Here is a 19,965-nt window from a genome sequence, read left to right as displayed (position 1 = left end):
CAGCATAGATGCATACACACACACACACTCTCCCCCCGCTTAGTCAACTAAACCTGGGTCCTAATATTTTCAGATATTTGAAGTACTTCATAAGCCAATCAAATTTTAAGAGAAAGAAAAAGCTTTTTTTCTACTGGGAGAAATTTATTAATATGAATGAAAGCATTTCTATGGAAAACAATTAGTACATTTTTTAAACTCTCTGCCCTTTTTCCTTACCTCAACATAGACATTTCTTGTAAAGTACATGCAGCTTATTTGAGAAGTGTAAATTTGTTGTTAAATGTGTTGCAATTTTTAAATTTTAGGATTCACAGACTTCTTTTCTCCAGTACCAATTTCAAGCAAGGTTAAAAAATAGTAATAATTTAACTGGGATTTAGCTCTCTGCTTAACTTTATATTCTTCCTCACCCCTAGCATTCTTATAAATGAAGACGATTTTATTCTCAAATACATACCTGGAACACTCTCTAGTATTTTATTACAAAAGAAATGGAAAGTGCTTTGTATAGTGTTTGGTATGTAATAGCTACTGACTCACCACTGGATAGCTCTATTTCTAGAACACTTAATGAGGTACAAACAAATGATTTAAAGGAATCAATATCTTTACAATTTGAGTTTTTATGGCATATGAATTGGCTAAATAGATGATATTTACGTATACTTCAAATTTCTTTCTGCTCACCAAAGGGAGACACAGTTTGTATATTCTATCTGGGCAACACCTAATCTCCTTTACCCCATCAGTTGGGGCACACCTTAGCCAGGCCCTTATAATGTGGATCCTGGTTGGGTAGAGAGTCCCAACATTCAGGTGAACAGGGTTGGCACCCTGGACTAGTGTGAGGGCAAGGTCACCCTGAAAAAAGACTACAGGGGCAGCTGGAAGGGAAGGTGGTGACCCAGAAGGGAGGTGGTAAGCGGAGACTGTTTCCCTGGTGCTGCAGTTTGTCACCTGGGAGGAAGAGAGACATCTCCGGGAATGTTATGTCATCTCACACAGTGCTAGTCTTTTATTAATCTGGATCTTTATTACTTTAGCTATAGATAGTACTTTTCTTTCTTAGGATACTGATTCAAGAAACATTCATTTTTCTAACCCTATCCATGGCTAAAGTTTGAGCTGGAGACTTTTAAATGATGCGGGGAGTGGCAGACTATGAAAGAGTCCATGTAAATGGAATGCTGTGTGTAGAATGGCTCCCTGTGGCATTATTCTGGAGACAAATTCTTTGATAGTAATCATGAGAAGGAGGGCCTCAGGCGGAGTATTTCTAGACTACTATGTTTACTGTATAGCTTTAAAGAGGCGGTGGGGGGGGGCGCCAGGCGGGCAATCAGAAGTCATCAAACACTCTCAGAAGGTATTCCTTGCAGTGACCTCCATGACTTGATAATTTATAACAGAAAATGAACCAAAGAGAGAAATTCTCAATAACAGTGTTGGAGTAGAAATGCAGAAACGTTGATTGATGAATGCATGTTCTCTCTCCTGCACCACCTCACATTCAAGTTAAAATGTGAGCATGGAGAATTTGGGGAAGCACTTTAACAGCTCTAGATATTTTAATGATTAATAATTCCATCCTAAAATACAAATTTCAACAACTAAATGATTTACGTTCTGAAGGAAATGAAATCTCAAGTAATTGTTTTATTAATCAAAGAATTTTTAAAATTATCTATTTTGCAGCTTCTTAAGTGGGTCAAATGCTAAGGAAAGGAATGAATTGACTGCCCTGGGCAGAAAGATGATGAATATAAATCAAATCATAATGTGGTGATATGACTTGTTCCACTTAAATGGCTTTTTAGAAAGCTTGCTCTGGGCCAAAATGGGGGAAAAAATGGAGCAAGAGCTTCGTAAGTTTTGTGTGACCTGAACTCAAATTCAAGTAAATACAGGTAGCCTGAGTGCATTAGGTTGTAAATATGCCCAGTTCAATTCAGTCAACAGGCATTTACTGGACATGAACTGGGTGCCCAGCATGACACAGACTATACTTTCCAAAGTCCGTGTGTGTCAAAGAAAATGACAACACACTACGTTTCAGGACTGCCCAGTCTAATGGAGAATATAAACAAAGGAATGATCAAAGCAAAAATTCTATGACAAGTACTGTGATGTCAACACAGATGGAGGAACTCAAGGGTGAGAAGTGAATTTTAACTGTGGGAGAGCAGGAGAGCTTCACAGAGAACATAACTGAAATGGAACTTGAAAAATATCTGTACTTTGCCAGTTATGGGGAAATGGGTGAGAATTTTAGGCATAGGGAAAAGAAGATGAGAATGCACAGAAGTGGCCTATTTTCAGAAACAGACAATTTGGGCAATTCTTGCATGGTGAAGTGGTATGAAATATTTAAAAGCACTGGATCATATGATAAAGTAACTAACATGGTATAAATGTGATTTTTTTTTCCAAGCAGAGATTGAGGAATCAATAAATGTTTTCTTTTGTCTGGCTTTAGTTCAAACATGCCAATATTTTTTTAATTTAAAAAATATCTTAGAAAAATAACACTGGACATGAAGGAGTAATACAAGGAGGAGATGGTTCTTGTAATGTCTATCATAGGAGTAGTCACGGGAAACAGAGGAAAATGTATATTTAAGAAATATTTCTGACATAGCTGATTGGATATTGAGGAAAATGGAGCTAGACGATTTGGGGATGGTATAGCATCACTGCAAAATTGTGTAATTTCTATCCATGAGGATAAGAAAGCTTGCCTGGTAAAACTATATAAATTCAAGAAATGACATACAAAATTTGTGCCATCTGCACTGAACAATATGGATCATTACTTGTGCTCTCTTTTAGGGTTGCAAGTAGGGAGACTCTCATAGGTGGTAGATTCTAAAATATGTGTGCAGAGGGCAGTTCAGGAGTATACACTCTTCCTCTGGAGCCTGAGAAGACAAAACTAAACAAAATGAACTGGGCTCTGTTACTGAAATGTAGATGCTGGCAACATGAGGTCATATCAAACCCTCTAAGACAGTATGTGTGTCAGATATTTATTTTAGAGTCTGGAATGTTTGAAGGAATTTAAAATTATACTTTGTTCAAATAATTTTTAAATTTATTTTCAGATTATGATTTACCATTTTAGAAAGCCTGGAAGTTAATCACTCACCAGAGAACACAGTATCTCATAGTGGTTGACACGGGAGATTCTATACTCAAATATCTGGGTTCAAAAGCTTCCTGTGGTTTATTAGTGGTGTAATTTAGAGCAAGTGACTTACACTCTCCTTGCTGAAGTTTCTTCATCCATAAAACAAGAATGATAATAGGTAACACTATTCTTAGTAGAGTACTGTAATTGTAATAAGGAATAAATGATAAAAGCCAACACCAAGAGTGCCCTTAGCAGGCACTGATCTAAGCATTTTTATATATCATCTCATTAATTCCTTATGAAAAACTCACAAAGTATGTATTATTACCCTATTTACAGATGAAGAAATCATAGTACGGAGATGTTGAGTGACTTGCCATGTTAAGAAGCCAGGGTTGGCAGATTCACTATTTGAACCCAAACAGTCTGGATTCACTGTCTGTCTTGTAGTCACTTTATTTCTTGATTCTTTCATGGATGATTTTAAGCTTCATAAGTAGGTGAGCTCATAACATGTAAAGTATTTAGAACTTGACATGGATGTCTGGCCCTACTGAAATGCTAGTAAATATTAGCTGCTGCTCCTATGGCTACTCTTTCTGCTACAGTGTTAGAGTTAATCTTCAGAGAATGACTATCAGAAGCTGAAGTGCCTCATATACAGACAACATCTTATATGCATACAGACACAACAGCTTCTCGTCTGTATAGCTGGCACTTTATTAGAGAAGTCTCCATCACAGCAGCTTGTTACTAGTAACATTCTCTGTTTTGTTTTTTATTTACCTGGTTTATTGTTTGTCTGGCTTACTAGATGATGAACTCAGTAAGTAAGAGAAGAAAATTTGTCTCCCCCATTTCTGTTTTATACCCAGCAAAGAGCTGGACACGGGTACTCAGTAAATAATTTATGATAAACAAAGGGGGACACAATAGAAATAAGAAGAAAAGAATCTTTGTGTGTGTGTTTGTGTGTAGTCACTTGCAGAGCCTTTCACAAAACCATTGAAATGAGGACACACTGCAGTATTTTTCTATAACCATTAGCAAGATTATAAGCAGGCCTTTCGAATAAAGAATGTGGGCGTAAAAGAATTGTAAGCAGGCACTCTCAGGCCTCCTTAATAGAACCATTGCCTTTCTCCCTGAATCTCCTACCTGCTTGTCTCAAGAGAAGCATAAGGAGGCAAATATATTTCCGAGAGCCACAGCCAAGATGCAGGTCAACTCCAGAAAACTGTAAAATACTTGCTCTGGGAGACTTCTTGGTTTGGAGGAAAAATATTTGAATTCAGTGATGAAATTTTTCTTCTTTCAAAAAAATGTTAATATATCATGCAGAATAATATAGCACCTACGTACTTATCCTTACAGACTTACATGTCTTATTCCTAGTAGTGAGTTAATACCATCAGATAATTTTCTCCCCTTTAGGTTCTCAGCAAGAATAAGCTATAAGGAGTATTGCTATGTCTGTTTCAATATCTAAGACTAGACGCTAGTTTTCAAAGTTTCAGATAACAGATACATAATATAAAGAACATGAAGGGGGAATATTAAAAGAGGATGAAAACGGTGATTTATTAGTGGAAGTTATTTTCTTATATGGAGACTTTTGGAGAAAGGAGCACAAGAAAAAAGGTATAAAACCTTCTCAAATGCCAAGTTTTTGGTCTGAAGTAATTTCTTGGTAATGATTTTCACCTAAAAATGTTTTTGCAATCCAATTTATAAATTTAGTACTGTGTCCTTTTTAGATGATTGAAAGAGTTACTGTTAGTCTTATCATATATACTTTATCACATATGCATAATTTAATTACCACTGAATGTATCATGTAAAAAGCCATACACTGGAGCTAAGATGCATAAGCCATGGTTCTAATCCCCAAAGATGTCACCGTGCTGCTATATAATGCAGAAATGATGGTGTTATTTGTCAATGAAACTGATGCTCTTACATGCTTTACATTTTGTTTACCAGAAATATTTACTCAATTTTGATTTAGTTCAGCTGATTACGTTAAATAAATCAGTATAACATAATACATGGATGTCCACTTGAATAGTGTGGAGAATTGTTCACTGCCTCTAATAGCTATGTGTTTATAGTTTTAGTCAGCAAAAAGATCGCCTTTTTATCATAGGAAAATTGTAATATGAATAATTTATTTTAATTCAGAGGGGAAATTTGGTGGAATCATGTGATGAAAAGGAAAGAATGCTAGGGATGGAACTTTAATAGTATCTCTGTGGTTAGAGTAAGAGCAGTGAAGACTACTTGAAACAGAGACTTGATAATTACACTTTCAATTCCAACCCAAGTCTCTTTCTCTATTAAATCAAATTAAATACTTATTGCCTTTTTAAAATGGACTTTTCTCTCATCTTAAAATATTTAATAAAGCAATACTTTTTTAATATACTTACATAGTCTTTATATTATATATTCTAATGGTTATGCTTTTTTATGCTACAGTTCATAGAAATTTAGGTTTAGTAATGCAAAAACATATATTATCATCAATTTTTTAAAAAATCTAATCATTGTTATATCGTAAAAATATTGAAAAAATATGAATGCAAATTCAGTCAACATGCTTTTATAATATTTTATACTGCAAGGTGACTTACAGGCTTCTGCTCCTTCTTACATTCAAATTAATTCTATTTAATTCAAAACTCCTTTTTTAAATACATGAACTACATGTATTCAGTTTTGCCAACATTAAATAAAACTTTTGTGTGCTTTAATGAGACATCCTCTTTATGCAATATCCTTACTAGGTATAATTATTTGCAAATAGTCCTTAGCCCACAATTTGTATGGTAAACAGAATTTGAAAGGAATATTCTTTGAAAGGAATGATGGAATTAATTAAAAATACCTTAGATATTTTCAAAAGTGAATGTCTACAGCATAGAAATACCTATGGAAAAAGGACTAGATTTATTTATTTTTAACTGCTAATGTAATACTTTGAATTACGGCAAAAATAAGAGTTGTGATAAGACACAGAGAATGAAATTAGCATTGTTTTGTACAGCTGTGTCTTGCCTTAGAGAATAAGTCTATTCTTGAAAATGTAGAAAATGATTTTTAAAAATCAAGTCTTAAGTTTAGACATATTAACAAAACCCACTTTTAAAAGAAAATGTGTTTGCGTGCATCTTTGTGTGTGTGTATTTTTTCTCAGAGCTTTGCATCTAGTCAGGAGAGGTGTACAAGAGCTTTAGGGGAAAGAAAAACTATAAAGTCTTTCTATGTGTATTCAAATCACAATTTCCAAATTCTACTCTCAAAAGAGTTTTTATATGGCTCATGTGTGAAAGCACTTGCATGCTTACACTAACACAGAAGTGACAAGCCACCTACATGGTAAGGATGGTATGGGGAGAGGTTTTTCATAGAATTTCAATATCTAGATTACAAGCTTCATGAGGACGTGTACTAATACAAGCTTCTTGTATTAGGTTTTGATCCTTGAAATGTCCTAAGCCTTTAGAACACTATGTCATACAGAGTGAGCACTCAATATATTCCGTATACTCAAAGTATTTTTGTTGAATGAATGAATGGGGCAATTTGTAAATGATCACAATGCTTGTTTTAGATTATAAAAAGGAGACTGTAGGCAGTTTTTAAGTTACCTGTCTGAGGCAGGTGGTGGCAATAACCTAATGCGTAGATTCCTAAGGCAGGGATATTGTCCTTCATTAAATTATTTTACTGTTAAGTGTTTAATCAGTGATAAAAGTAAACATCTAACCAAGGTGACTTACACTAAAAGATAAGTTCCAGGCAAATATCTTATATTCTTATATTCTATATACCTCCTTTCTTAAACCATTCTATGATTTACAAAGCATTTCTACATGAGCTAGATACATAAGGTAATAGCAATTTTCATTATGATGATTTATTTGTCCATCCAGTAAATATTTAGGAAATGCTTTCCTTCAGGAGTCTGCTAAGTAGTGGGAATAAAATTGTGTGCACATGACTGTCAAGGTCTCTGTCCCATGTTCCCTCTTGTGACAGACACAAATAAAAACAAGTAAACATATACATTAGCAAAGTAAATTTGTCTAACGTTAATTGTTTTGAACAAAATAAATGGAGATTGAGAGTCTGGGGATTGAATGACTCTGCAGTCACAGTGATCAGGGGAGGCACTTCTGAGGAGGTAACCTTTAAGATGAGACCTGGAAATTACATGTTCAGCTTAAAAAGTGACTTCCCCATTTGGATAGGGTCTAAAATGTCTCCAAAGGCACATGCATATGCCATTGGAAGGGAGGAAGGAGAGAAGTTCCTACAGCTGTGATGTACAAAAATCAGGAGAGTTGGAAATGCTTGCATCCAGTAGTTAATTCCTATTTACCGTAATGAAAACATTCCTATGATGTCAAATAGTTATGATGAGGCACCCATATTTTTTATATTGTTCAACCAATGTTTGGGATGTTAAAAGAACTGCCTAATATAAACAGATAGAATTCTGATAATACCCAAAGTGCAGTATGATTTTTTATATCAAATTTTGACTATATTTCTATTTTTTATTTGATTTCTTTATTTTATACATGTTTCCCAGGATAGCCCACTGGTCTTACAGTCTGACAGGAATGTAACAGTGAATGCAAGAAATCACATGGGGCAGTTAACTGGACAGCTGACAGTAGGTGAGTGCTTTGGGGTAAAGATTGCTCTTACCATCTTACTCCATTTAAAACTCTGTGGTTGTTTAAACTGGGAAAAGCAAAAGCATATTATTTATCTGATATTTAACTGGACATCCATCACAGCCCAGTCAGCCTACACATGATTTGATTTCTCATAGGCTAGTTATGAATTCCTCTATTTGGAAATTTGTAGTCTCATCAATGTGTTACTGTGAGACTTAATTACATATATTTTGTAGTTATTCTTCTTGAATTATGAAATACGCCATTTTCCTAACAAATATTTCCCTAATATATGTTAAAGTATAGTAAACAGTCTTAAACAAACGTGATACAATGTCTGTGTATCCTTTGTTTTAAACAAATCATTTACTGATAAATATTATTATCTGCTTAAGAATTTAGAAATGATACAATAATTGAATATAAAAAAGCTCTACATTGATCAATTACTTATAAACTTGATGTTAAAATTATCTATATTTTAAGGTTTATAGGCTTTAGAAGTTTGATAAAGTATTACTAATGTTTTCTCATATTATAAAAAAATCGATTTAGAGGTTCACGTTACATGGCCTTGTTATTTTACTTAGTTTTTATAAGAAGAATGTTAAAGTCAGTTGTAATTATGTAAAATAATACAAATATTTGACTTGTATGGAATTGTTAAAATATTTTTAAAACATTATATTTTTCTTTGGAAAATTACCTAATACTGATACTGTGTGTGTGTGTATGAAAGTATATTATAAATAGTGAATTACAGCTTTGAGGGCTGAATTATTCTTATCTTAATGAGAAATTAATCATAATTTTAATGCAAATATATGTTTCTAATATTTCTAATTAATTTATGCAAGAATATGACATATGAAATTTGAGACTTATAAACATGAACTTGATTCTGTCTACTTTTTTCTAGGTATATGAAATACTTTTTGATATGTTATTCATTTCGATTAAGCCAACTTAATTTGTGGCATATTTGTATTTCAAAAATATATAATTACATTTTATTTATAATAATTACATCTTATTTTGCATTTCTTTACATTGTAAAAGTTGGTCAGTACACACCTATCAGTTGCTATAATTTGACAGTATTTTGATATCAACTACAGAGGGGAGCTATCGGCAATTGGATTAAAAATTGGTGGGAAGAAACATGTCTGTAGACACAGAACTGATTCAGAAGCACCAGGCACTGAATTAAAATCCATGCCAATTCAGTCTTGTTGCGTTGGAACTACAGAAACAGGCCTAAACTGGGCAGATTTTCCATATCATAATTTTTTTTTATATTGAGAACTCTTTTGCTAGATAGAACTTTATTTTGCATTCTATTCTTGATTTAAAAAAAAAGAAGTCCTTAGTGCCAGCCTGTAAATTAAACACACAAAGACTGCATACCAGCATCCACTGTTAGATACAATCACTACATTACCAAGGTGCTGCCTGTGGAAAAAAGTGGCTGTTTGATTACATGAAGGGTAATCAAATACTGTTTGCATTTTGTTGCATGCTTTCCTATAGAAAATATAAAAAATAATAGCATTGTGCTAGTGTTTTCAACCACTGCTCCAAACTGATTTTAATGTAAAATCAATATTTGCCAATTGAGGGAGAAGAGAGAAGAATGAAGAGAAAGAGAGAAAGGGCAGTGAGTGGGAAAGAAAGATTAAGCTTAGTTTTAAATGAAGCAAATCAATAAGTTAATGATGCAGCATTTTTTTTCTGTGGATGGAAATACACTCATTCCTGTGAAACTTAAACTAAAAGCTATTTAATACCCTAATCCTCTGAGTGTACTGCTAGTGACCTCCATCTTTGCACTGCTTTGTATTTTTCAAAAAACAGATAGAGAACAAAGGAAGGCATAGGTAAAGGGGAGTGGGACAGGGATTATGTATTCACATTTGGAGTCAAGCCATATGGGACTCCAGAAGAACATTATCTCTTGGAGACTCAGTTTTCTGATCTCTAAAACAGAGATAAAGACATTTATTTTGAATCATCAGAATTGGGGCAATTTCTGCAAATGTTAGGCAATTATACTTTGAATCTGTTATTGTTTGGGTGATGGTGATTGAAATTTTGGGTATCACTTAAGTTATAAATACATTGCAATCATGTGAAAGATCTCATGTCGCTTTTCTATCCATTGTGTCTCTGTGAGAGCAGTTGGGGAAGGCACATTGAATTATAATACTGTTGCAAAAATATTCTACAAAACACGTCACAGAATATATACCTGAAGTGTGGAAAGTGTTTTAATCACGTCCTGATAAAATAGCCTTTAGGTAGAATTTGAAGAGATAATAGGATTAATTCAAGCAATTCATTTTTAATTATATTGACAAAAAGTAACTGTTTTAACCCTCTTTGCCTGTTTCCTTTTTTTTCATTCTTTCAGTTTTTGTTTAGGGGCATGGTCTTGATTATAGTATAGGTATGACATTAATTTTAAACATTTAAAATTATACTACTAAATATAGAGTAATATTTATGGAAAATAAATTCCAGTTATTATTCATTTTCTAAGTAAAGCAATTTAATATCTACCCTAAATCTATCAATCACTGTTAGAACAGTATAGCCAATTTTACCAATGTGGGAGACTGAATATTTTTCCACATTTTACTTTGGTTGAAACTTGGAAAAGAAAATCTCCCTTATCAGTAGGTACTTGTACATTTTTCTCAAAATTATGTATAAGAATGTTCAGCCAAGCAAATATCCACTCCCCTTGTACCCTGCCCTTTTATTTTTGTTTACAAACTTGACTTTCTACTGTTCCACTTCTCAGGGATATGTGTAATCCATGGCCTAGGCATATGTGGTGTGTTAATTCTACTCCAGACTCACTCTGGATTGGAATCAGATTATTTATAATCCAATAAATGCAAAAAAATTATATATATGCCAGCTCAGACAAAATCAAAACTAAATCTAAACATTTTTAGAATTTGGGTAATAAATTTTTTTTAATTGACAAATATGTTTTGTGTGCTTAAAGTTCCAGGCTTTATATAAATGTCTGATAATACCAAAATCTCCCCACGAAGTCTGAGACTAATTTTTCATGACCTTTATGACATGGGAGAAGATGAATGAACTCAAATTTCTTCCTACCAGTTTCTCTTCTTAGAATAAAGCTGAAAGAGAGGTATCAGATTGTCCTGGGGAAGTAGTTAAAGAAAGTACAGGATCCCAGGAGTTCAGAGCCCTTGAAGAAAAAACAAGAACTTAATACTCAGAATTATTCTCTACGCCAAATTTTCTATTTTTCAATATATAATTACTATGTTAGCAGAGCATACTTTTTATGTAAGTGACAAAAATAGTGCATGATTTTAGGGGTTTTATGTTCATATGTGTTGATAACATAATATTTCATATTTTTTAGGATATTTCCATCATACAATGTAGACAAAAGTGAATTAAGCACCATTATTGTGAAGCTTATCATAGCCTCTTAGAAAACTGCTAAAATTATTTAATTGAGCTAGTTTGAGTTTTTAATTATTTTTGTTTAGTAGCCTCCCTCATTTAAATTTCAGTCACAGTGATGTTTGAGAAATCCAGAATGGCTGCCATGTGATCCTGTATTATAAACATGATAAGTCCCCCACAATGCCATGTCTATCATTGTCCCAGTAAAACATTAAAACTAGTTGTATATTTAAGAGGTGTAATGCCATTGTTCTAAAAATCCACTTTTAAAATGTGCTTTAAAATCACAATCTTACATTTCAAACAGAATCTCATAGTTCGTCAGAATCTCGTAATTCTCCTTGTTTAATGCTCAATAAATTTAGGAGGCTCAGTTAGCTCCTAGGAACTGCCAGCTATTATTGTCACTTGCTCATCTTTGATATTCTTAGTTCCACTTATCACAAATCAGTGACATGACCAAATTATATAAAAATCTTTATTATAATCTCTAACTCCTCATTTTTTCTTTCTTCCATAATTCTTCAATGCTCAGAGTCATGGTTGTTTTAAATAAGTCCAACTATACGGTAATAAGAAAGCATGTCATCTGCAAGATGTTTAAGTATTTGCAGTAGTACTAGTTTTCTTTTTCATATTTCACATTTTGAGGATTAAAAACCATATAATAATGAAAACATTCGTAGCAGCTTCTGCAGCAGGGTTGACTCTGGTTTCTTCTGAAGTCTGAGGCACTTGCCTTCATTGCCTGTGGAGACGTACCAGGGAGCCGGTCAGGGAGTAGGACGTAGGAGCAGCGGACGAGCCAGAGTAGAGGTGTCAGTGCCGGTCCTTTGCCTTTTCCAGAAGCTGTCAATCGGCTACACGCTTAAAAATCAAGTTTGTTTTATTTTTGTCTAGAGAAGATGAGCTTGATAAACAAACTTAAACTTTAGAATTTGGTAAGGAAAATATTTTTCTTTTATTTGTTTTCTTATCATTCTGAGTCCATATACATGAATAATACCATGTGTAGGATGAAACAACCATTTTTGAAATAGAGTGAGTTTATAAAGAGATAAATAAAAATGTACTAAAATACAAAATTACATTAAAATTAGTACGTAGTTTATCCATAGGAAAGCTCTTTGTATCCTGTAGAGTGATTAATTAAACCTCATTGACCTTCCTGGTAGGAAAAGTGTAAAGGGAAATGTGACTAATGACATAATATCACTATATTTGAAGAGAAAACATAGGAGCTTCTCATGGGAAAGGAGTTTTTTTTTTCCCTCAAAACACTGAACAAAATGTACACATTGTTAATAGAAAGGAAACTGGATGATATAATGTAGACTGTTTTTAGCAACCCTGTATCAAAAGAAGCATTACGTCTGCTAATACTCTGACAGAGTGCTTTAAAGAATGCTGAGAACACACCTGCAAAATGCAATTACATAAAATCATTGTAAGGGGCGAAAAATAGGATATATTTACTGGTTCAGCCTAATTCAGGGATGAGAATCTAGACTCATCTGCAAGAGATAATATGTGTCTCTTAAATATTCCTTATATAATACAGACTTTCACTTGGGCTTGTCATTGGTCAGATGAAGTGAGAGCCCAAAAAGTTAGTGATTGTTGCTGGATCTTTTCATTTCAGAAATAAAGTGAACTGATGATAAAATTGGCATCCGTTAGTAAAAACTGAAAACCCTAAGTCTGTTAACTGTGTTGATGCCTCTGCCCACCTCAGTACATCTCCCACCATCCCAGACAGACACACATGTGCGCGCGCACGCACACACACACACACGCACACACACGCACACACGCGCACACACACACAGCACACAGGCTTCCCCAGAAAACTGGTGTAAGGTCAGTACTGGGAAGAAAGCCAGTACAACTTTAAAGAAGCCTTTCAGCGTCTACTGCTGCCCGCAGCAGGACTGGCTGATACATTGGCATTTCATTTCATGCGATATGCTTCAAGATAATTTGTCCTGAAACTTTTCCAAAAATCTTTACCGGATACCTATCATGGCAAAATAAATAGCAAAGCAAGCAGTGAGTAAAATCACATCATTTTAAGGGAACTGTTACTACCAAGAATTTAATAGACACTAATGCTGATGAGATTGTTGAGACCGCTGAGCATGTTTTTTAATGTTTCACAAATTTAGGATGATCCATATAATCCAAATATTTCACAATATCAGACACAAAGCATGCTTACTAGAAAGGCATTTTTATTATGACAGATTACTCAGAGATGTTATAGAAAACCAAAACAAAATCAAAGCGTGAGTTCAATGAAAATTATTTTTTAATGTAAGAATGTATGGATTTTTACTAATGACATTATGAAGATAAGCATGTGAATTATATGTCAAAATATTGTAGAAGAGTATGTTCACCTAGAAATCATAATTTCCTCAGAAACTAGTGTGAGGAAGAAATTATATATTTATAGTTAATAACAGGGATTCTGGAGCCTGCTAAATCTCAGACGTGCCACTTCCCAACTCTGTGCCCTTGTAGAAGTTACTCGGGGTATCCTCTCCAGGCTTCTGTGGGGATAGCACAAGTAAGTATTCATCTCACACAGTAGATATGAGAATTAAATAAATGAATATATGTGAAATGCTTGGAACACTTCCTGGAGCATCGTATGCATTATGTATATATTAGTAGTTGTAATTTTATTAGAGCTACAGATAAGTAATTCTGTACAAATTCTGACCAGATCTCTGGGCTTTATTTTCCTTATCTATAAAATGAGTATTATGTGAAGGCTATCTCCATGGTGCTTTCCTGTCCCCAGTCTAAAAGTGAAAAATTACTTTTTAACTTTAGAGAATGAAATTAGTTGATGATGCCTGTGGTCCATTAAATTCCCCATATTCAGCACTCCTGACAAAAATGACATCTAATTTGATTTTTGACATCTTAGTCCCAAATTATAAGTACATATTTTTCATTTAAAATGAAGAATGTAAAGAAGCACAACTAAATCAGCATCATTGTTTTTATTCATCAAATTGTGGCTTATAAAAACTTTTTTTAGTGAAAGCTAATCCACAAAATAATTCAAGTCAAATCAACTTATTTTTGTCAATACTAAACATCAGCATTTTTTGTCCCTGTGTGAATGGAGAAAAATGTAGATGAGGGTTTTATAATAAATATTTAAAGACCCCTAAAGTGACATGTAATCTTGTGTTAAAGCAATTACTGTGAACACCTGGGAATCGCTTAATTGACTGCAGATGGTGTAGGACATATAACAAGTAGAAGGTTACAGATTATTCTCACGTACCAAATTTATGTTTTTTGTCATTGACTCATTTTTTTTTTTAACTCAGGGAATGCTGTAGTAGTCTGGGACAACTTAATAAGGAAGAATATTTTTTGTAAAATAGGTTGTGCACATCTTGGATCAACAAACACTTAGAATTGATATCACACATACATTTTAAATGATTAAATACATCGTTGATGTTTTATTTAGTTTATTAATATTAATTAATTTATTCATATTAATTAAAGTAATATTAATTAAATATTAATCACTTAGAGAAAATAATACATTGAAATAGATGCCTGTGATTTTAAGAACAAACAGCATTCTTAGTCATTAGGACCCTAAATCAGTGTAATCAAGCATAGAGAGAAATGTAATGCCTGAAGGAAAGACAATATTGTACATGTTTTGAAAAGTTGTATCACAAGAGTATTTTACATCGTATGTTAACCATCCTAATCATTACACTACCTTTTTGGAGTTGCTGTTTTTATTAGCTTAAAAATAGAAAAGTGTGTCTCAAGTATGTAATTCTCAAGTGTTTGTATATTTACCAGGGCAGAATCAAGGAATACCAAGAAGTTTTTCCTCCTAAAGGACCTAGACCAATTTCTGAAATGAATTGTTTGGCTAATTATGCCCAGCTTCTGCTGGCCTCAGTCGTCCCTCTTCCAGGTGCCCGGTGCTTCAGGCTGGGGCCAATTGTTGCAATTCTACCAGGCCAGCTCCACTTGACAGTGCCCTGAGTTCTTATTCTAAAGACCATCCCTGCAGGGTGTTGGCCTCTATTTCTCAAAGCCATGAGTAGCCCATTGTTAAGACTGTCAGTGGATACCAATGGTTTGATTGACAGGGAAACATCTTTGAAGTTTCTCCTCTTCCAGGCATATTTCAAAATGTGGTCTTCGGTAATAAAGCCTTTAGTTGTCAAAGAAATAAATTTAGTCTTGAGTATTTAGGAATGAGAGTGATAGGATACAAAGAAGTATAGGATTCTATTAATACTAAGAATATAAAAGTGGGAAATTCCTCCATCCTAGCACTACCTACACCAGTCCATCTTGTATAATGAAAACAGGAGATAACATACATTTGTTTCAATAAATATAATGCAAGAACTTGTTCAGTATTTCTAACTTTGTAATACTGAGCAAAGCACTGAAGAGATGGATAACCATTTTATTAATTCTATGATTACATAAAGTTATTCAAAATATGATATGACTATAGCTCAGTATTTCTATTTTAATATTAAGACGATTGTAATGCAATAAAATGACATATAACAGAGCTCACTGAAGGATAAAAAGTAGAGCAAAGTAAATAAATTAGCAAAATAGTGGTTTCTGACTTCATATTTAGGTATTTTTTTAGTGTTATAGCTATATGACTTACCTGAAATTAATGAGTCTGTAGTTTATAAACTGAGCCAAGCTTTGTTTCTAATGAGGCTCCATTTGTGGGACCTCAGAATTGCAGGTGTATTTGAGTTTCATACATAATAGACTTACTGAATATGCAATTTTGCATTGGCATTAATAAGAAACTTGTCTTTGGAAATTTGGTTAATGGGGCATAGTGTTCACAAATGTAAGGTTATGAGACTAATTATCAGAAAACATCTGGTGGTAGAAAGCTAAATAAAATTTAGAGGTCCATATGTACACAGAAGATTATTTACTTCAGTATTAGGGGCCAGATGATATCAGAGTGAAACCCAGACTACCAAAGGACAACGCTAATTGCCCGGTCATTGACTGGAGGGAGATAAATTGTTGGGATCCATTACTTATGATGATGATCTCGGTCTTCTAGCTACATTAGCTTTTTTCACTTAAGCTTCACTTTGGATTATGTGTCATTTTTATGTGTAGTTTTGGAGAAATTCCAAGTCAGACAATGCATACATCAGAAAAATAAAGCACAGTGGGAATAGAAAATTGAGTATAGAAAAAGGGGGAAAATGAACCAGCACAATTCTTCTGTTTCTTAAGTGTTTATTGGACTCCTGACAATATACTCCTCATAATGAGGAAACAACATTTCCAGAATCTCTTAAAACTATCTCAAGATTGCTATCAATCCCTTAACTTGCGGTCTTTGGTTAAAGTATTTAATCAGGTTTGAATTAATTTGCAATCTTTCCCCCCAATATAACTAATTGTATAGAAATGAGTCTTCCTTATTCCGTCTTATTAACTGAAAGTGAGTTTAGTCTTCTTTCAATCACTCTTAAGATTGATAAAATTATTTGAGAATACTTTCTAGTGGGCACTACCATCACTAAAGCTTGCCCCATCCGTTTTTATGCCATCTGTATCCGTTATCTTATTAGGTTACATGACATTATTCTTTATTGCACATGTGTGAATAACTACCAAATATATAATTCTAGCTTTTCTTCTCTTTTTCTTCGATCACTAGAAACCAGCAAGCTCACCGTTTCTTGGCTGTGTCTACCTAATGATGATGCCAATCTCAAACTCAATGTGAATTTGCCACTAGGAGCTTTCAAGAAGCTAACAAATAATCTGCATCTGCCTCGGTTTTCAGTTCTGAAGGCAAATAGTAGCCAAGTTCCCTCTCAACACTATTACTCCATATGTATAGATTTTTTCCTTCATTTAGTGAAACTAATCAGCTTTCCTTCAAAAGTCGGCACCTGTTTCTGTTTTCTCACCCATAATCAATTGATCGTTTAGAAGAACCATAACTTTTTGGAGGGAGACAGGAAATAAGCCACATCAACTTTTTAATAACCTCCTTAACGCTCAGTGAAAATAGAAATTATCCACAGTATTCATTTGTTGACATGATATTGATTACAGAGGGTACAAGATGAATGCAAACAGTGTCAGCTGCTGCAAATTAAACACGCTTTGTTGAGTAGTTTTTGGTTCTTGGGAGCAAGTCGTTTCGAAAGAGAATGCATTTAGAATATAAACAGAAGAAAGCTGCTTTTGTGTCAAATGGAAGTTCATGAGGTCGATGGCTGAGCATAGAAAATGAACACCAAATGCACCTTTTCAAAATACACCTAAGAAGTTTCTTTTTGTGCAGAATATTTCGCAGATTGAGGAAAATGTTAGCAAAGTCACAGTGTAAGTAACAAGAATAAATAGTTTTGAAAGAGAATCTGATAAATGTTTCAAGGAAATAATATTATGTGGCTTTAGAAATAATTTAATAATGATTACGATCTTTAATGGGCTTTCTGGCCTCCTTCCATTTTCTGATTTATTGTGCCTCTTCCACCCTAGTCATTTTGTAATTTTTATGGTAACATAGTAAAAGCTTTTCTATGGCAGAACATCAATAGATCTGAAATTATACTTTTCTTTCTTCCTGTGTTGCCTACATAAGCAAAGTAATCAATATAAAGAAATATTGTTTTACCATAATTGAGCATTCACATATGGATAAATTTCAAGAAGCACAAAGTTACCTGACATATACTAAATAGTGATGCTGAGTTTTGGCTCAAAGCCTTGCAAGGTATAATCAGAAAATTTTAATACTCGTCTGACTTGCTAATTCTACATCCGTCTAGCCTTCAGAACTAGAGATATTCTATGTGCATTTGCTACCAGGGTTACACCCACCATAGTTTACACCCTCCCTAGTGCTATCTTACGTACTAACCAGCAGAATACTAAAACTTACTGCCATTTTATCAAGCGTTCTGTTCTATCCTTGGTTTTCTCATCCCCTAGGAAGTGTATTTCTGGATATATTAATGTAACAAATAATGATCCAGCTTGGAGAAGTAGTTTGCATTTGGAATAACCAGGCTTACACCTGAAAAACTGATTGGGCCCATATTGTGTCATTTTCAATATAAGTTCAAAAATTTTGAATATTATTTGTTATGAATAGTCACTTTAAAAAATGTGAGCTGAGAGTGGCACAGTAGTATTAAAGATATGCTTTGTGATGTAAATTAGCAATAAACTAATTAATGGGTACGAGCAGAGTGTGTCTAGAAGATACAAGTATATTTAATGTGTCTATGTTTGGTTTCCTGGAAGCAGAGATGATCATCTGGGTGCAGAAATTATACAGGGGAGTGGTTTTGAGAGGCACACATGTAGGAGAATAAGGAAAGCAGGAAGACAGGGCTGGGTCAGGGAAGAAGCAGATCCTTAATGCCCTGCTTCACTTATCCTTTGAGGACCATCTCAGGGACCCCACTGCTGCCGGGAGTTCAGGATCAGTTCAGAGGTTCCGAGGAAGCAGAAAACATCAGAGTGAAGAGCCTGGGCTCTGGTGCCAGACTCCGTGAGTTTAAATCTCATGCAACCATTTACCAGCTGTGTGATTTGGGTAAGACAGTGAATCTCTCTGTGCCTGAGTTTCCTAAGTGTGAAATGGGCATAATGATAATACTTGTTTTGTGGAATCATTTTGATGATTAAGTAAGTTGATGTCAGTGAGGATCTTAGCATATTTTAAGCACTCTGGGAGTGCTACCTGCTATCATTAGTAGAAGTAACCTTAGTTTCTTAATGGGAGAGCAAGCAGAAGACAGTCTTTGCTCAGAATCACCCTAATTTATATGGATGATGTAGATGATCACTCGAGGTAACATTTAATTCTAGCATCTTAAGTTTATTAAGCGTTGTCACTTGATTTATCAGTGTCGGCAGGTGCTTCCACATGTCATGACATTCATGAGGCTGCTGCTGGGTGATAAGCACAATTAAATTACCCTCAGCATCTGGCCTTTTAACCAGTCACTGACAGGACATTAAGGTTTTAGATTTGTTCTCTGTGAGTTTTCTGACATCCCAACAGCTCATTAATTCTGATAAAAAAATACAATTCTAGATGTGAATATTTTAGATGAACATAAAGATGAAGAGTGAATTTAATGTCTTCTATTAATTATATCATTTACATTGCTATTTATTGAATATATACATTAATAAACAATCTGAACTCTATAATATACATCTTTATTTATTAAAATGATCAGTTCTCCCCCAAATTAAGTTACAAATGTAAAACAATTTAAATGAAAATAGTAATGGATATTTTGCCATTGGATGAAACACTTCTAAAATACTATTTAAAAGAAAAGCCAAGAGGATTTTATTAAGTGTACATCCAATATTATAAGAAGAATAACTAAAACAGTTTGGGATTAGAAATATCAAGAACAGTAGAACATTATGTAAAACTGAGAAAGATACCATGTGTCTACTAATTCAATGTAAGTTAAAGATGTCTTTTCAGATCAACAGGGAAGTGAGAGATAGAAGTACTTATTTAAAAATGAGGTTGACATAGTTTTTTAACAGTTTAGAGACAAACTTAAATCCTGTGTCTTTATAAAATAAAACAATAAATTGACAAGGAGTAAGGTTTTGTTTTTAAATTTGAAACAAATAATGGAAAATATATTAAAA

At 33.9% G+C, this 19,965-nt stretch overlaps 1 protein-coding gene across 1 annotated transcript in view; it reads left to right on the top strand.

The window, feature by feature from the left end:
- The window catches only part of SGCZ (sarcoglycan zeta), a 454,199-nt gene that overhangs the window by 372,745 nt on the left and 61,489 nt on the right, over positions 1 to 19,965 (top strand). Inside the window, exon 4 of the mRNA XM_072950366.1 lies at positions 7,731 to 7,818. Within this exon, the coding sequence (XP_072806467.1) occupies positions 7,731 to 7,818 (88 nt within the window). The remainder of the gene's footprint in view (positions 1 to 7,730; positions 7,819 to 19,965) is intronic.

This window comes from Vicugna pacos, chromosome 26 (assembly GCF_048564905.1).
Source record: "Vicugna pacos chromosome 26, VicPac4, whole genome shotgun sequence".
Taxonomy (NCBI): Eukaryota; Metazoa; Chordata; class Mammalia; order Artiodactyla; family Camelidae; genus Vicugna; species Vicugna pacos.
Note: the sequence above shows the minus strand (reverse complement) of the source record. Positions and strands in the feature narration are given on the sequence as shown.